The 19,038-nt window shown below is 36.6% G+C and overlaps 1 protein-coding gene across 1 annotated transcript in view; it reads left to right on the top strand.

Annotated features, from left to right (window-relative positions):
- The window catches only part of kl-2 (dynein heavy chain 2, axonemal kl-2), a 1,174,416-nt gene that overhangs the window by 458,852 nt on the left and 696,526 nt on the right, over nucleotides 1-19,038 (top strand). The window contains exons 27-28 of the mRNA XM_090369487.1: nucleotides 683-821; nucleotides 9,001-9,218. Coding sequence (XP_090225613.1) covers nucleotides 683-821; nucleotides 9,001-9,218 — 357 coding nt within the window. The remainder of the gene's footprint in view (nucleotides 1-682; nucleotides 822-9,000; nucleotides 9,219-19,038) is intronic.

Below are 19,038 nucleotides of genomic sequence, written 5' to 3'. Positions count from 1 at the left end.
CATAGGTTGCCTATTTCCTTTTCTTTTATTGTTTATTTTATTTAAATTTTTTATTATTGTTATTTTACTCTTTTTTTTCTTTCTTTTGCTGTGCAGCATAAGCATTAGGGTTCCTTGTACCATTTGGCCATTACTAATACTAATTTTGATATATATGTAATAGCATTTTTGGTTTTCAAAATTATTAAATATTATTTGCTATTTTGTTGTTTGTTTGTTTGTTTGTTATTTGGTTTTTAGGAGCATTAGCAACTAAGGCCATCTCCGGGATATGCGGTGGTCATTCCTGACCTTTCCGCATCCTCCGTATTTGGTGGTGACGGGCTCGAACCCTGGTCTAATCAAGAAGCGTGTGCTACGCACTGCTGCTCCTTCCCACCTGGCTATGGAGGCGCTTGCTATTTTGATTTTGTGTTTCCTGAGCAGTATGTCATATAATGTATTTAGATTTTAAAAGTTCTTTCAGTTAAAATTTTTGTTATTCAGAATGCTGAAATTAAATATATCCTTTCAAACAGTAATGCTATTTGATTACTGCATTAAGCCAGTTATTTTAGGGCACATATTAACTTATATGAGAAATTTTAAACTCAGATTTGTCCTTGAAGTCATCTCCTAAGGAATATATAAAAATGTATGTACAAATCATAGAATTTAAATCATTTTGGTATATTTACTTTAGAATATATTCTTGGGTGAAGATATACGAAAACAACTGCCTCGTGAATCAGAGGAATTTGATGAAGTCAATGAAAAATGGAAAGCAGTTACTGAAGTGTTTTTTGCTGAAAGAAATGCCTGGAAAGCAAGTCATACTCCTGGTTAGTAATTTTTACACATTTAACATGAATTAAAATTTTTTTAGCTGTACCTAATAAAATCTACACTCACTTTATATAGATATATATATTTTTTTTTTTTATATATAGACCCCAAACACGAGAGGTATTAGAACCTATAGTACTTAGTACCGTGCTTGGGTTGGAGGTTGAGAAGACGAAAGAAGATATTCGTTGACATTGGACTTGAACTTCTGTAGATTGTAATTTTCAGGAAATACGTATGAAGGAAGGTTGTTCCAGAAAACAGCAGTTGAATGAATAAATGAAGAAGATGAAAAGTTGGTTATGTGGGTTTGAAGTTGGACAGTAAATGGATGTTGGCTGGTGGCAGCACATGTTTGGACTGTTTTGAAAGAGAGAGCGAGAGTGGGAATTATAGAAGCCAATTCAGAAGAACAGTGCCCATGGAAGTATCTGTAGAAGAGGCATGCAGCAGAAACAGTACGTCAATGAGAAAGTGAGTGGAGAGACTCTGTTAGAGATGAATCATTAATTAACCTAACTGCCCTCTTCTCAATGGAATCAAGAAGTCTGAGAGAGGTTTTGGGGGCACCACCCCAGATGTGGGAACAATATTCCATGGCAGGACGGATTTGCAATTTATACAGAGTGAGCAGCTGTTTGGAAGAAAAGTAACGCCGAGAGTGAAAGAGAAAACCAAGTTTTTTAGATGCAGAGGAAGCAATATTTGTAATGTGCTTGGAGCAATATTTAAATAGAAAGGGTGCAAGAATATTTGCTGAAGCTATTGAGGCAGTGTTAGGTGGGTCGGAAAACTGCTAGCTTGGGGGGAGACAAAGACAAATAGATTAACAGTAGCCACTGGCAGAGGTGAAAGAGATTCTTGCACTGCTTCTATTGGAATGAGCAGAAGCCTGAAAAACAAGATGCAGGATATTTCAGAGACTGCTGGAAGTCATTGCGGTACAAGTAAACACATGGGTTTTGTTAGGGTAGCTAAGAATAGAAACAGGCGCATATATACTTGCGTGTACACCAATGCTAGGAGTTTAGTAAATAAATTTGATGAATTTGAAGTATTGCTCAAAACATCAAAGGCAGATATTGTTGGGATATCAGAGACGTGGTGTCACACAGATATAAGGAATGCAGAACTGGAATTTGGGGGTACAACGTCTACAGAAAGGATAGACAGGATAGGAAGGGAGGAAGAATCAGCTACTGATAAACATAATCAAGAGTATGACTCGCCTCTAGTTGCCGTCGCTGAGACAGTTCTGGTGTAGAAAACAAGCATCCAGGTAAATCCACAAAAGCCTTGCTAGTGTGTGAGTGACCAAAGCCTCAGAATGCCAGTCTAATAGTCTGGGAAATTAAAATCCCCATTATAGGACTCTCTGATTTACTAAATCAGAGAGTCCTATAATGGGGGATTTTAATTTCCCAGATATTGACTGGAATTTGTGGTTTGGTCACTCACACACTAGCAAGGCTTTTGTGGATTTATTGGATGATTGTTTTCTACACCAGAATGTTCAGGAGGCAACTAGAGGGAGTAATACTCTTGATCTGATTATCAGTAGTGATTCTTCATGCATTAAGAATCTGCAGATAAAGGAACCACTAGGTGGCAGTGATCACAGTGTGCTGAAGTGGGATTTACTCAAGGAGGTAACTACCATCAGAAGTAAAGGGAAGGGTTTTTGCTTTCGTAAAGGCGACTATGATGGTCTGAGACAGTATTTAAATTCTATACAGTGGGACCAACTGATGATGTTACCAACAGCAAATTCAAAATGGGAAGCATTCAAGGAACTAATCTTGGAAGCTACCAGGCTTTACATACCAACCAAGAAATATTGTTCAAGGTTCAGGCCTAAATGGTTGTCAGATGAACTAATGAGACATATGGCAGAGAAGAAAAATGCATGGGATACATACAAATTAATGGGTGACATGGAAGCCTATGATAGATATAAGTTGGTCTGTAACCAAATCACAAAGGAGATTAGGCAGGCAAAGGCAGATTATGAGAAATCCTTGGCAAATGCTAACTACTACTACTAATGCTAAAAGTGCCCATGGAAGTATCTGTAGAAGAGGCATGCAGCAGAAACAGTACATCAATGAGAAAGCGAGTGGAGAGACTCTGTTAGGGATGAATTATTAATTAAACTAACTGCCCTCTTCTGAATGGAATCAAGAAGTCTGAGAGAGGTTTTGGGGGCACCACCCAGATGTGGGAACAATATTCCATGGCAGGGTGGATTTGCAATTTATACAGAGTGAGCATCTGTTTGGAAGAAAAGTAACGTCGAGAGCGAAAGAGAAAACCAAGTTTTTTAGATGCAGAGGAAGCAATATTTGTAATGTGCTTGTGTCAAGAGAGATTAGAAGTCAGGGTAATCCCCAAAAGAGATATATCATTTTGCCTAGAAATCGGAGTGTCAATAAAGATAGGCATAGGAGCAGAAGAATTCTTTTTGCGAGATCTAAGACAAGACTGAGTTTTAGAAGGGTTGAAATCAATCAGTTGTCGTTTCCCTGGAGAATTACCTAAAGATCGGCATTTAAGGAATTGGTAGCAGATTTTTGAGAAGTTGACTGAGCAGGACAAGGTTTCTCAAAATGGAAAGTGGAATGCAATGTGCTATCATCGGCAAAACTATGGATAGAATTTCCAGTGAATGGAAGAAGGTCATTAATATACAAGAGGAAAAGAGTGGGGAAAAGAACTGAACCTTGGGGGACACCGGCATTAGTGGAGATGTTAGAAGACAGAGAGCCATCTACCATCACCCTCAGTGAGCGATCAGAGAGAAAACTGGATAACCAAATATTAAAAACAGTTGGCAAACCATAAGATGGAAGCTTGTTTAGAAGACCTTTATGCCAAACAGGATTGAAAGCTTTTGAGACGTCAAGAGCAACTACTTGTGTTTAACCGAACCTTTCCATTGAATTAGTCCATAAATAGGTAACATAAGAAAGAATATCACCAGTAGATCGACACTGACGGAATCCATACTGGCGATCTTTGATCAGATGGAAGGTTTCTAGGTAGTTTGAGTTGTCGGTTAATTAATTTCTCCATTACGTTAGACAGAGTAGAAGTAATTGTAATGGGACGATAATTGGATGGGAGGGATTTGTCACCATTTTTAGGAACTGGCTGGATATGAGCAAATTTTCAGGCAGAAGGAAAAACACCTTTGGAATAAGAAAGTGAAAAAAGGCGGCAAAGAGTAGGAGTAAGTTCAGGAGTTGTTTGTTTGTTTTGTTATTTGGAGCATTAGCAACTGAGGCCATATTGCTCCGGGGATATGCGGTGGTCATTCCCTGACCTTTCTGCATCCTCCGTATTTGGTGGGAACGGGCTCAAACCCCGGTCTAATCAAGAAGCGTGTGCTATGACACTGCTGCTTCTGTCCACCTGGAGGCACCCAAGTTCAGGAGCACAGGTTTTGAGAACAAGTGGAGAAATACCATCAGGACCTGGAGCTTTCTTAGCATCGAGATTCATCAAAATCCTTCTGATATCCTTTTGACGGAAGACCACAGGAGGCATTGAATGGAGCGTGTTGGGAATGGTGGGAGGTGTTTTACCAAGATCATTAATACATGAGCTGGAAGATAAATGGGATGCTAGCAGGTCAGCTTTATCCTTCGCTGAAGTGACAACAGAAATATCTGGTTTGGACAGAGGTGGGAGTGGAGATGGGCAAAAGTTGCGGCCAATAGCTTTGGCAAGAGACCAGAATGCTCGGCTACCATTAGGGCAAGAAGCAAGTTTTCTACTCTTAGCCTGTTCAAACTCTAGTTTGGACTGATTAATAACTGCTTTACAACTGTTGCGAGCTTTGGTGTAGGCAGAAAATGAAACTGAAGAATTAGAAACAAACCAATTACAATATGCAACATTCTTCTCTTGAACAGCCTTAGCACATTTATTGGAAAACCAAGGTTTAGATAAAGGACAAGATTTTAAAGTGGAGTGTGGGATAAAGGATTCCATTCCTGCAAGAATAATTTCACTGACACGATCTGAGCAAACATTGACATCAGAAGTTTTGAAAAACTGTAATTTGATCATGGAAAAGAAGAAAAGAAGTCTCGCAGGTCATCCCATTTTGCATTCTTGAAATGCCAAACAACACGAGGTTGGGAATAGCCATGCGATAAAGGTTCCATTGGAGAAGAGACAATCACCAAGTTGTGATCTGAAGTGCCTAAAGGACCTCTCTTCGACCGTGTACTTTGAAGGGTTGTTTGTGAGAAAAAGATCAAGCGTATTGGCTGTATGATTAGGATTGTCCTGTATTCTTGTAATGTACATGAATGAACAATCTGTGCTAGGTCATTGCAGAAGTGATTGCAAAAGCTTCAGCATCTCGACCTGCTGGGTCGGTGTGACTAGAAAACGGAAGCCAGCTGGAGGTGTGAACTTTAAAATCACCAAGGAAAATTACCTCACTCTTAGGAAAGTTGGACTGGAGAAAGTCAAGTTGCAAAGAAAGGAAGTCAAAGAGCTCCAAGTCATTAGTGGAGTTGGGAGAACGGTAGAGACAACAGATGAATTTGACACAGTGAGGTAGAGAAATTTTAAGACAGAGAAGATCAAAGAGAGGAGATTCCAAATTGCCAAGTCTCTGACAGGGAATATCAGAACGGACATGAGTACCACCTTTGAGGCGAAAGGAATCATACAGTGAATAATTTGGGCATCTGAGATGAGCAGTAGTTGAATCAATGGATAACTGAGATTCTGTCAGAAAAAGTATATGGGGTTTGGCAGACTGCAAGTGGAAATGGACATCGTTGAGATTAGAATTGAGATTACATATATTTGTGAAATGAATTAGGAAGTGTGTGGGAGGTTTAGATCTTTTCACAGATAAGCTTGCTCTATTATTTTGACAATTCGTGGTGTATTCAATAGTAAGAAAAACTGGGTGGGACATGCTGTATGAAGTAATGAAATTTTTGGATATGGCGTACACGTTGTAAGAATATACCCAGATCCTTGACATAACGTGGCCTCAACAATGCTTCTGCATGCACACTACTCAGACTCCCTCCAGTCACTGTCTTGCAGAGTAGAGGTAGCAAGATTATACACTAGCTGATCCGGAAGCCTCCTAGAGAGTTGCCAATAGGTTCGGTCCGGTGTACTAACTAGTGTCCGGCCTGCGAACACCATTTTAGAGCTGTACCCTCGAAATGTAAGGAATATTGGATCTCGCCACGATGTTCATCATAACCTCAAAAGTCATCAATCATACTGCATGATGGAAGAGATGGGGAAGGGTTGACCGGAACTTAGCTCCAGACACTAAACATGGGTTCCACCTCTTCAAGCCTCCAATAAGAAAAAACGTGGTATTTCATCGGTTGATGAGTCATCTACCACGTAGTTCTGCCCGGTAACATAGAGGAGTGGCATTCCTCCATGTGGTGTGAGCGCCACACCTCGACCCCTGCTTACGTTGGTTCACACCTGGGTGGTCACTCACCATGTACTTGTGCATGGAAGTTATACCCAGGATTACTAACAGTCCACCATCGTGAAGGTGCAAGCAGAGGATTTGGCTGTTACAGACCGTCCGGACTTTGCCGAAATTGGGTCTACTTGTCTTGAGTGTCACCCGAATATCAGTTCCATCGGTGTTTTAGGCTCCCAGGTAGCAAGTACAGTCAGTCCTCGTATAACACGTGTTTACACTACACGAATTCGATCATACACGATTTACAAATAGGGGAATGATATATTATATAACACAAACCGAATTCGCTTATGCACGATTCACCTTTGTGTTTACAAGAAATGGCAGTCGAATGCGGAATCGCCCCAACTGAACACAACACGATAGGAATGAAGAGAAGATTCTGAAAATGTATTTATGTTTTTTATATCAGTGAAGGGGAAACACATTTCACCATAATAATGTAAAAACTAACACAATTCCAGCTATCGGTATAATCACAACTGCAATTACATCGAGTTTACTACCAATTTATAACAGATTCCACTACCAGAAATGCAAGTGGAAATTGTTTTTATTGTTTTATGGTAGTAACCCCTAGAAATGTGCTTTAGGAAAATGTGAGGTGTTACTAGTGTATCTCTGCTTTTATGCTGTTGTTTATTCAGTTGCTACAGGCTTGCATTTGTTTATGTATATCAAGCATGCCTCCTCGTTTTGTAATTGCGCTTTATTCCCCAAAAATGAGTAAAATACTGTACTTAAAAGGTGCGAAAAGGAAGCGGCGTGGTGAAGACACTGCAGATTCAGAGAGAAAAAGGCGGACTGGATCAAAAATTCCTACCCGAGAAAATTTATAGTGGCCTCACTATGGTTTATGGCCAAAATCACACCGGTCTCCGGCCCACCGGGGTTTCCCCAGTAAGTCTTATGGCTAGTCCGCCTCTGTCGATAGAGAAAAAATATGAAATTGTGAAACACTTTGAGCGAAATGAAAGACCATGTGATATTGCACGTGCTACAGACCTAAATGAGGCAACACCAAGAATTTCAAAGAATGCAGAGAAAATAAAAACAACTTTCACTTTAATTACACTCAAAATGTAATTAAAATCCATTAGGTTAAGACAAAGAATTGGATGAGATGGAATGGCTGTCATCTGTTTGGATAGAAAATGAAACAAAAAACAAGGTTGCTTACGATAGAAGTAAAAGCATTAGCAATATTTTATTACATAATACTCATAATAAAATTGTATTACGACAATTTATTGTGTTTGGTAATGTTTTGGTTACAAATGTGTGTTCAATCTTGGGTGGGCGGCACGTAACCCAATTTTACCCATAGGGCCTGTTGTTTATATTGCACGATTTTGCATTGCACGAAATGCAAAAAAAGTGCTATACGAGGTCTGACTGTACAGCTTGTCTGGCATATCTGAGAGAATGTCTGTGACAACCTCAAGGACCAATATAACTAAATAAGTCAGAATGTCTATGGTTAAATGTGTATTAGGTAGAGATACCATATTTTCAAAATCTCTGACCTGAAAATGATTGCAGTGGGGGAGGAGATTAATGAAGGCAGTCCTGAAAGTTTTTATGTAAAGTATATATTTTCTAGATTACCTTCTAGCTAAAAAAATTTTTTTTATTAATTGCCATTAAAATTATTAAAGGACTTTTATCACAACTCTTTGCTTGCATAGATTATGATGGTCGATTGCCGTACACAGAAATAAAAAAAATTTTTTTTGAATAACACTAATACCCGAAATCTCATTAATTGCTTGCCTGAATTTTTCTTCAAATTTTTATGTACCTATTTATCTAATGAGTTTTCTTTCTATAATAAAAATTACAATAATTCTATAACTAGCACATTTTACTTAAAATAGAAATACACTTGTAAAAAATTATGGTTGGTTGATCCCCTGACCATTCTGTCCCTGATTCAAAACACTGTGATGTATGCTACAAATATTAAATATTTTTGTAAGTTATATACATTCGAAAAAAACGTTAGTCATATCACATTTTACTCAAAATGGAATGGGAATTTTATTTATCTTTTCTTGCCAATATACAATCTAGAGAAATTAAAACAAAATGGCAGTCTGAATGTGCCCTGCTTAAACTCAAAGCCTCTAGGTCAAACCTGGAGAAGTGGCAACTGTAGTATTAGCTAATGAGAAGAAATAGTACTTTGCCATGTAGACAGTACCATATGTTGTGATATCATCTAGTATACCCATATGCCTTGGTTCTAGTGAATATACCATAAATAAACTGTCTAATGGAATGAAGAATTTTATGATTTCATTGTTCTCCATTAGTCCATATGCAGAAAATAGTGTCATGCATTATGCACTCTCATCAAGTTGAATGTTGAAATTTATTAACTTGATATATTGTCTTATCTGTATATATAGATTAAATTGATTTTTTTAAAAATTATATCTTATATGCTTCATGCATAATTAAATGAAGCACTTATATTATTCATTTTAATGAAATAAAATTTCTATGCAACTTGCTGTTTTGTTTATTCTCGCTGTTTTTGTTTTAAAGAGTGAAAAGGTTATTGTTGTTATGTTACTTTTTCCCTAGTTTCTATTTGAGCAAACATAGGAAGTATTCAACAACAAATTATTATTATGTTGAACCAATTCTGCTATTTTTTTTTTGCCTTCTTTTGATTATTTATTTTCCAGGCCTTTTGGAAACACTTCTTTCTTTAAGTGCAAAGCTGGAGAGTGTTCAGCGATCTTTAGATTTGTATTTGGAAACAAAGAGACAGCTCTTTCCTCGATTTTACTTTTTATCAAATGATGATTTACTCTCTATTCTTGGACAAACAAATAATCCCCAAGCTATTCAACCTCATCTAAAGAAGTGCTTTGATAATATTAAGAAACTCAAAGTAGGTAAGGTGAGTATTTGAATTTAATTTTTATGTGAAATAAAAGTAAGTAAAGAAATCATAAACTTTCAAATAGATTTGATTGAAAAATTTTTAGCCCAAAGTAATTTTAAAAATAATTTATAAAAGTTGTTTGTTAGCTTTTTTTTTTTTTTTTTTTTTTTTTTTTTTTTTTTTAAGCATACCTGCAAACATGACTGGTCATTGATTCTGTAGTGGTCTGCTGACTTCACAGTTAAGGTGAAAGCAGAGTAAATTCAGTAGACTGTGTTTTGGCAAGTTGTAATTTTGAAGTCATATGTAAGATGAAAAATTGTTAATTGCTACAAAGAGTGTTACAGTGGAGAGAAGGAAAAGATGATCTCAATGAGTTTGAAGTAAATGTGGAAACTGAAGTTAATTGGTTATTACAGCAGATATTCTAATAGGTTTGTAGTAGAGTGGAATTATTATTTACCAGGACTTTCATTTATTTTGTTAATAACATTATTTTAAGTTTGATTAATCTTTACTCTTTTTTTTTTTTTTTTTTTTTTGCATTTATGCTTTTCTTTCTTTCTTTAGAATCTTGAGAATGAATTACAAGGATCTAATGAACAAGCATCCTTGTTATTCATAATATCGTATGAGAGTAATATTAAGCAGTGTGCAAAGGTTGAAAATATTAACAATTAGAATGCTGATACTGCAATGATATGGCAGAAATGAGATTAAATGTGTTTTTTATCAAAACTTTGTCAAAACATACAAACATTATACATCAGTTTATACCAAGAAGTTTCTTAATCCTAATGGCATATCTCTACTTGTTCTCAAAACCTCCTCACTCCTGTTCTGTGCCACCTTTTAATATGCCTTTATTCCGGTGGTGTCTTTTTATCTGCATAGAATTTCTCATAATATAGATAATTTCTAAAAATGTTGACAAATCTTTCTCTTCCAGTTTTTGTCCCATTGCACTTAATTCAACTCTTTCCAAAGTAATGGTGACATCTATCAACTGACAACTCTCAACAGGCACCTCCGTAGCCAGGTGGGAAGGAGCAGCAGTGCGTAGCACACATTTCTTGATTAGACTGGGATTCGAGCCTGTCACCACCAAATACGGAGGATGCAGAAAGGTCCAAGGAATGACCACCGCATATTCCCGGAGCAATATGGCCTTAGTTGCTAATGCTCTTAAAAACCAAATAACAAACAAATAAATAATAACAAACAACTCTTCAAAACCTTCCATCTGATCAATGATCGTCGATATGGATTCTGGCAGTGCTGATCTACTAGTGATATCTTGGCTTATGCAGCTCATCTTTGAACAAATCCAAATTTGAATAAAACCAAATTTTTCCATTGAATTTGTTCCAAGCAGTTGCTCTTGACATATCTAAAGCTTTTGTTCATGTTGTTTGGCATAAAGGGCTTCTAAACAAGCCTCTATCCTTTGGTTTGCCTTCTGTTTTTTTGTAATTGGTTAGCTAATTCTTTCTCTTATCACTCATTGTTGTAGGTTACAATAGATGCTAATATTCAACTAATATTAGAAAGGAATAGCGAAAGCTTAAAAAGCGGTACTCACCTTGAAATTAATCTGCGATGGTTTACTTAGGTAGCGTGGTTAATGTTTAAGTTGAATTGTTGAATTGAAAAATTAAAAGGGAGGGAAGTAGGTAAAAGTTGACTGAGTTAAATAGGCGCAAGGAAATAGAAGTGTACACATCCAATCCTTGGTTGTCATCGAAATAAAGAGAAGAAGAATAATTAAAAACTATGTGAGTGAATCCGATGAAGCCAATAGTCTTTACGAGGACTTTCGTTAGTTAGAGAACGTCTTCAGTTGGCAATGTGTGGGGAGAGAACGCGCGTGATATTTTAAGAATAAAAAATTATACTCTCGTGATGCCTTTTTTGACATGTGGGAACTTTAATCTCGAGAGGTTCCAAATTGGGGAAAGATTGAAGGGGAGTTTAGAATTTAGAATTTTGAGGTTAGAGTGGTGCTTGTACCGTTCAATAACTAGGGCTTCATATTGGAGTATTCTGTAACTGGATTTTAGTTTAATGATGGAAATGGCAGAGTCGATGAGCGGGTTGTGGTTGTGAGTCTGGGCATGAGTTGTAAGTTCTGTGACAGTTTGGTTGGACATGAGACTATGAAAATGGTAGTATGCACGGGTATTGGATGTTTTTGATGAGCCAAATTTAGTAGTGGTACTTCCGATATAACATGTGTTGCAGTTTGGTTGACAATTGATGAGGTATATAATATTATTAAGGTCGTTTGTAGGATATTTGTATGTGTCTTTATAGGTGCTGAAGAAGGATCCTAATTTGTTGTAGGTGGAAAAAACAAGGGAGATATCAGTGTTGTTAAATAGGCGTCGGAACTGTCCTGCTAGTTCATTGTGGTAAGGGAGGACTATGCGGATGTTTGTTTTATTTTTGTCTTTGGTTGGGGTGTTAGATTTAATTTTATTTTTAGCGTTAAGGATTGTATTTAAAATAAGTTGGTGGGGGTAACCTCTGGATATAAATTTGTCGGTGATATACTGTATTTCATTGTGAAGGTCAGTGGGTAAGGAACTGTACTTTAGTGCATTGTGAATTTGGTTATATAAAACTGCCTTTTTAGTGTTTAGAGGGTGATGAGAAGCAAAATGTAAGTATTTACCGGTGTTTGTATTTTTCCTGAAAATTTTCATATTTAATTTTGTGCCTGTTATATAGATAGTAAGATTAAGGAAATTTATCTGATTATTTTGTCCAATTTCAAGGGTGAATTTAAGTCTATCGTGTACAGAGTTAAGTTTTATGAAGAGGTTATCAATAATGGATCTGTTGCCTATTACAAGAATGTCGTCGGCATAGCGCATGTATAGTTTTAGTTCAGGGGGAAAGGGGTGTAGAATTTGGCTTTCAATGGCGGCTAGGTAGATTTCAGATAATGGGGCTGAAATCCCTAGTCCCATTGGTAAGCCAAATATTTGTTGGAAGATTTTTTTGTTGAATCTAAAAAATCTTGCTTCTAATAGAAGGGTGGTGAGTTCAAGGATATGGTCTATAGAAAGGGAGGTACGTTTTGTTAAGGTATCGTCTGTTTCTAAGAATTTGCGTAGGGCTTGTAGAGTAAATGGAATATGGACATTCGTGTAAAGAGAAGTAACGTCATAGGAAGCTAGGATGTCTGTATCGGATATTGTGATATTATTAATTTTTTGAAAAGCTTGATTGGTGTTATTGATCTTGAATGTGGAAAATTTAGTAAGGGGGGTTATAATTTTAACCAGGAAGGAGGATAAATTAGCGAAAGCTGAATTGCTGTATGATACAATTGGTCTTAAAGGGTGGTCAGCTTTGTGTAACTTGATAATCCCAAACATGTGGGGGAGGATGTTATTGCGAATTCCAATTTGCTGTAGTGTGGAAAGGTTGATTTCCCTATTTTGCCTGAGTTTCCTGAGAATTATGTCGAGTTTATTTTTGAGTCTTGTGATGTTATGGTTATTAACATTTATGTATGTGTTTGGGTCTGCTAAGATGGATTCTAATTTTTCGGTGTAGATGTCTTTATCTATTATAACGATCGTATCACCTTTATCAGCTTTTTGAATAATAACGTTAGAAGTTTTACTGAGTTTGTGTAAATCCATAAGCTGTTGTTTTTTTATATTAGAGCAGGAAGAAAGTTTGGTATTAATAATACTATTTGTTTGGTGCATTAGGCGCCATTTATTGGGATGATGTTCGAGTTTGGACTGGAGTTCAACGATGCAGTCTTTTATAGGGTAATGTTGATTTTTGATGGCAAAATTAAAGCCATATTCCAGGCCAGAAAGTTCAGCGGGTGTAAAGGATTTGGAAGAGAGGTTAACGGTGGTGATTTTTGTGGGGGAACGAGTCGTAAGGGAATTCCATTTTTTATTATGTCTTTGTATTATTTCTTGGTTGGTAGCATTAATACGTGTATTGTTTTTGTTGGTGAACTCGATCCAGGCATGAGGGGTCATTTCTTTTTTAAGGTAAAATCTGAGTTGGTGTATACTATTTAAAAGGCTATATTTTTTGTTATATCTCTTCCTGATTTCTTCACGGATGATCATAATAGATGTGCGGTGTATGATATGGGGATATTTTTTGCAATTATTTTTAGGAAAAAGGCGGGCAAATTTAGGGATGATATTGTGGTGGAGGCATTTTTGTAAAAAGGCAATGTGTAACTTATTGGAAAAATATTTGATGAGTATACTGGTTAGTTGAGTTTTTTTATGATTATTAGACATGTCTAAAGGCATCAGAGAGAATAAGGAATGTGAAAAAATTAAAATTGGAGGGGCGGTGCAGATAAGGTGTCGGTTATTACCGTTAAAAATATCTTATTAAATTTGACAATACGAAATTTTTAGAAATCTTCAAGTACCGTGTTAATAGACTAGAAAGGAATAGCGAAAGCTTAAAAATATAACAATTCAACTTAAACATTAACCACGCTACCTAAGTAAACCATCGCAGATTAATTTCAAGGTGAGTACCGCTTTTTAAGCTTTCGCTATTCCTTTCTAGTCTATTAACACGGTACTTGAAGATTTCTAAAAATTTCGTATTGTCAACTAATATTAGTATTCCCCAAGTTTCAGTTTTTTTCCCAATCTTTTCCTCTTGTATATTAAAGATCTTCTTCTGATTAGAAATCGAATTCATAGTTTTGCTGATGGTAGTACGCTACATTCTACCTTCCAGTTTAAGAAATCCTGCTCCGCATAAACAATTTTTTTTTCCAATATCCACCAAAAATTCTTTTAGTTGAAGTTAACAATGTTTTCATTGAGCAGAACCCCATCATCTAAGTATTCTTGGCATAAATATATTGCAAATATTGCTTCTTCACGGAAAAAAAGGTCTTTTTTGCCCATGCTGTTACTTTTCTTGTAAACAGCTAATAACTGTTCAAATCATCCTGCCATGGAATATTGTTCCAGCTTCTGTGTGGTGCACCCAATACCTCTTTATGTTACTGGGCTCTATCAAAAAGATTTTCTATCAAAATCTTTTTGCCCATCTCTTATAAAATCTCCCACCCAGTCTCTATCACACAGATATTCAGTTTCTGTTACATGCATTTCCTGCCAATTTACTGTTAATCCAAACTCACAACTTACATCTTCTCTTATTCATTTACCCTTTCTACTTATATTCTTGGAAAAAAAAAAAAAAAAAATTCCTTAACATGTATCCCTTCCTTATCCCTTAACATGGGATACACTTAAATAGAAAGGGTGCAAGAATATTTGCTGATGCTATCGCGGCAGTGTTAGGTGGGTCGGAAAATTGCTAGCTTGGGGGGGATACAAGGACGAATAGATTAATAGTAGCTACTGGCAGAAGTGAAAGTGATTCTTGAACTGCTTCTATTGGAATGAGCAGAAGCCTGGAAAACAAGATGCAGGATATTTCAGAGACTGCTGGGAATCATTGGGGTACAAATAAACACATAGGTTGTGTTAGGGTAGCTAAGAAAAAGAACAGCTGCATGTATACTTGCTTGTACACCAATGCTAGGAGTTTGGTAAATAAATTTGATGAATTTGAGGTATTGCTCAAAGCATCAAAGGTGGATATTGTTGGAATATCAGAGACTTGGTGTCACACAGATATAAGGAATGCAGAACTGGAATTTGGGGAGTACAAATTCTACAGAAAGGATAGACAGGATAGGAAGGGAGGAGGAGGGTTCTGCTATTAGTTAAGAAACACATAAAATTCAAGGAAGTGAAGCCAGTCGACATCGCTGGACAGTGCAGTGTTGAGTCAGTTTGGTGTGACATAAGTACTGGGAGATCAAAATTGAGAGTAGGAGTGTGCTATGGGCCTAATGACTCTGATGAGTATAATAAGAAACTTTACAGGAAAATAGAGTGGGCCAGTAAATCAGAGAGTCTTATAATGGAGGATTTTAATTTCCCAGATATTGACTGGAATTTGTGGGTTGGTCACTCACACACTAGCAAGGCTTTTGTGGATTTATTGGATAATTGTTTTCTACATCAGCATGTTCACAAGAGGGAGTAATACTCTTGATTTGATTATCAGTAGCAGATTCTTCATGCATTAAGAATCTGCAGATAGAGGAACTACTAGGTGGCAGTGATCACAGTGTGCTGAAGTGGGATTTACTCAAAGAGATAACTACCATCAGGGGAAAAGGGAAAGGTTATTGCTTTCATAAAGACAACTACAATGGTCTGAGATAGTATTTAAATTCTATACAGTGGGACCAACTGATGATGTTACCAACAGCAAACTCAAAATGGGAAGCATTCAAAGAACTTATCTTGGAAGCTACTAGGCTTTACATACCAACTAAGAAATATTGTTCAAGGTTTAGGCCTAAATGGATGTCAGATGAACTAATGAGACATATGGCAGAGAAGAAAAATGCTTGGGAAACATATAAATTAACACGTGACATAGAAGCCTATGATAGATACAAATTGATCTGTAACCAAGTTACAAAGGAGGTTAGGCAGGCGAAGGCAGATTACGAGAATTCTTTGGCAAGGGATGCAAAGAAAAACAGTAAAGAGTTCTTTACTCATGAAAACTCTAGCAGGAAGGGGATGAATCAGATTGGTCCACGTGATATTGATATTTCAACTGTTGATGATCCTGCTCAGGTAGCTAACAAACTAAATGAATATTTTGCATCGACATTCACACATGAGGAGTTATTCAGCGAGGGGAATGCCAGAGGTGTATTCAACTCTGGCAGTAAGCTAGATAATCTTGTAATAACTGAGAGTAAAGTGGAAGAGAAATTGTTGAAGATAAACACAAGAAAGGCACCTGGGGTGGATGGGATCTATCCAGTTATATTAAATGAGGCAGCAAAGGAAGTAAGCAAACCCTTAGCCATAATTATGAGAGCTTCCTTGGACTCAGGGGAGGTACCCATAGACTATAGATGTGCAAATGTGACCCCAATTCACAAAGGAGGATCAAAGGCTGACACAAATAATTATAGACCTGTGGGTTTAACTTCTGTTCCAGGAAAATTAATGGAGGCACTGGTTAAAGAAAAGCACTGCAGTATCATCTAGACAAGACTTCATTTATAGCTCGGACACACCATGGTTTTGTTAAGGGGAAGTCTTGCCTGACCAATTTGATTGGATACCATGATGCAGTCGCAGAAGAACTGGATACAAGGAATAACTTTGATATTATATACTTGGATCTTAGAAAGGCTTTTGATACTGTTGCACATGGAAGACTGCTGCACAAATTGGAGCACTGTGGCATTGGAGGCAAATTGCTGCTATGGATAAAGGGGTGGTTGAAGTGGAGAAGACAGAGAGAGTGGTAATCAATGGACACTGCTCATCGTGGACTAATGTTATTAGTGGATTCTCTCAGGGTTCAGTATTGGGTCCCAATGGGTTCAGTGCTGAGCCCATTGTTGTTTTCAATGTTTATCAATGACATTGATGAAGGTATATCAGGCTTAATATCCAAGTTTTTTGGCAGGTTGGTTAACTACAGTAATGACTGTGTGCTACTGCAACAAGATTTAGAAAAAATTAGCTGGGCTGAGAAATGGCAGCCAAAGGCTGCCATTTCTAAACATCTGCCAATGCAAGGTGGCGATATGCAGTCCCTTGCATTGGAAATTGACCAATGCAAGGTGCTGCAATCCCAGATTAACATGCCAATTGTGTGGTACCAACACTCAGGGTAGTGCAAGATGAAAACAGACTTGGGAGTAATTGTACTGTTAGATATGAAGTTCTTTGAGCAGTTCACACAGGCTGCCAGAGCAGTTCATGGGGCTTTGTTAATGAACACTTTGTTAGCGGGGATAAGGAAGTCTCATTTCGGCAAGAATGTAGATCTGCTGGAAATGTAGATCTGCTGTAATGTAGATCTGGTGCAGATAAGGGTAATGAGATTAGTAGGGGAACAAAAGTTTGGTCTTAAAGGATTCAGGTCCACCAATTGCAGTGTCTGGAGACTAGGTACTTCGAGGTGATTTGATTAAGATGTTTAATGCCTTGAATGGATTGAGCAAGCCCAGTGCTGGTTTAATTTCTCCTCTTGCTCAGAATACACCGATGAGGGGGGGCATAAATTCAAAATGTGGTAGGATGGTTGCAGGATTGATGTGTGGAAGTTTTCCCTTCATCTAATTGATTGTTGGAATAAACTTCCATCTGCTGTGGTTGTAGTGGATAGTTTGAATAAATTCAAGGAAGAACTAGACAAATTATTATAGAGAATGGGCAGTTGACACGGGAAGGGTTTTTTTGACTGATGCTTTATAATCTTATTTTGTTTCATCATTTGTCACTACTAATAAGTAAGTAACAATTCAAACAACCAATTAAGAATATAGTAGCGTGTTGAAAATCCGAACGTAAACAATTTGAAACGTTAATAATCCAAACAAGTCATCATTTATTTATTTATTTTTATGCTGGTACCATAAAATAATTGCAGTAAGTGGCTTATTGTGATCACATTTGGGAATTGAATTTTTATCCTATTGAATGGCAATTGTAAAAAGTGAAAATCAGAGGAATATTATCCACAGGCGATAAAAATGAAGATATAAAGCACAAATTTATACTTTTATTATTTTACCTTACCAATTAACAAACATGAAAATTGGAAGAATATTATCCACATTTTAGCAGAATAAATTTTCGCTTATGCACATAGTTTAATTAATATACATGCAATACTAACTAAACATAACACTTTGTAATCTGATATTTCTGTTCACTGACATTTTTTTTTTTTTTTTTTTTTTTTTTGAGTTTTAAAATCTAAAACAGTAAAAAAAAAGATGTGTCAATCAATAACAAAGAACATGGCATACAGAAATTGCAACTAACACAATATGTGCAAGTGAGATACAGAGTAAAATATTTATGAAGTTTAGATGTAGGAATGAAGAAATTCTGAACATTTACAGAGTTTTATTTTACTGTACTGATTTTATGGTCTTCTTCTGTTCTTTTAAAAGGAAGCAGAAATTTTTAACAATTAAATTGAAGATTGAGATTTTAAACAGGCATTCAAAGGGAGAAAGCCAATCTTTGTTAGCAAGATTTTACGGGGTTGGAAAGTCAACCATAACAGAAATTAAAAACAACAAGGAAAAAATTTTAAAGTTCTCATTGAAACTTGATTCAGATGATGGTGCAAAAAAAAAAAAAAGAAAAATTATGAGAACAGCTAATTACCCAGCTAATTACCTCGAAGATGCTGTTTGTTGTTGTTGTTGGTTGGGTTCTGGGGAATCAGCAACTAAGGACATATTGCTCCATATATACTGTCTGTAAATTGCATGATCTTTGGTCGATTTTCTGTTTACTGGATGATAAACTCAAATTTCTGGGAGTAAAAACTAAGTCAGCCAACTTGTGAAAAAGGCCCATAAAAATTCCTCCCATCATTGATGGGGACTTGAACTCAGTTCTTTTACAACCAGGGTGGGGGGACAGTATTCTACCAGATGCACTACTCATGAGGGCTAGGTATGAATAACAAACTGAATATTGTCCAACTCAACTAGTCTTGCTGAAAAGAGTGAGAGATCTGGCAGCAAAGAAACAAAGTATGAAAATGGTGCAGTAAAAAATAAGTAATTATTTTTGTTAAAGGTCTATGCACATGTTCCATTTGTTTTGTTACCTATGAATAAAAATACATAAGTACAACTTAGTGTATCCTTTTTTTTTTAAGTTTCCAGAACTGTATTTTTGATAAGTTCGAAAAATCCAAATAAATTGGAAGTCCAAACTACCCCAATCAGTTCAGATTATCAGTGCTCTAC

Source organism: Mastigoproctus giganteus, chromosome 1 (assembly GCF_048544385.1).
Source record: "Mastigoproctus giganteus isolate SK-2022 chromosome 1, ASM4854438v1, whole genome shotgun sequence".
In the NCBI taxonomy this organism is placed as follows: Eukaryota; Metazoa; Arthropoda; class Arachnida; order Uropygi; family Thelyphonidae; genus Mastigoproctus; species Mastigoproctus giganteus.
The sequence above is the reverse complement of the archived record's forward strand: the minus strand, read 5'-3'. Positions and strand labels throughout refer to the sequence as shown.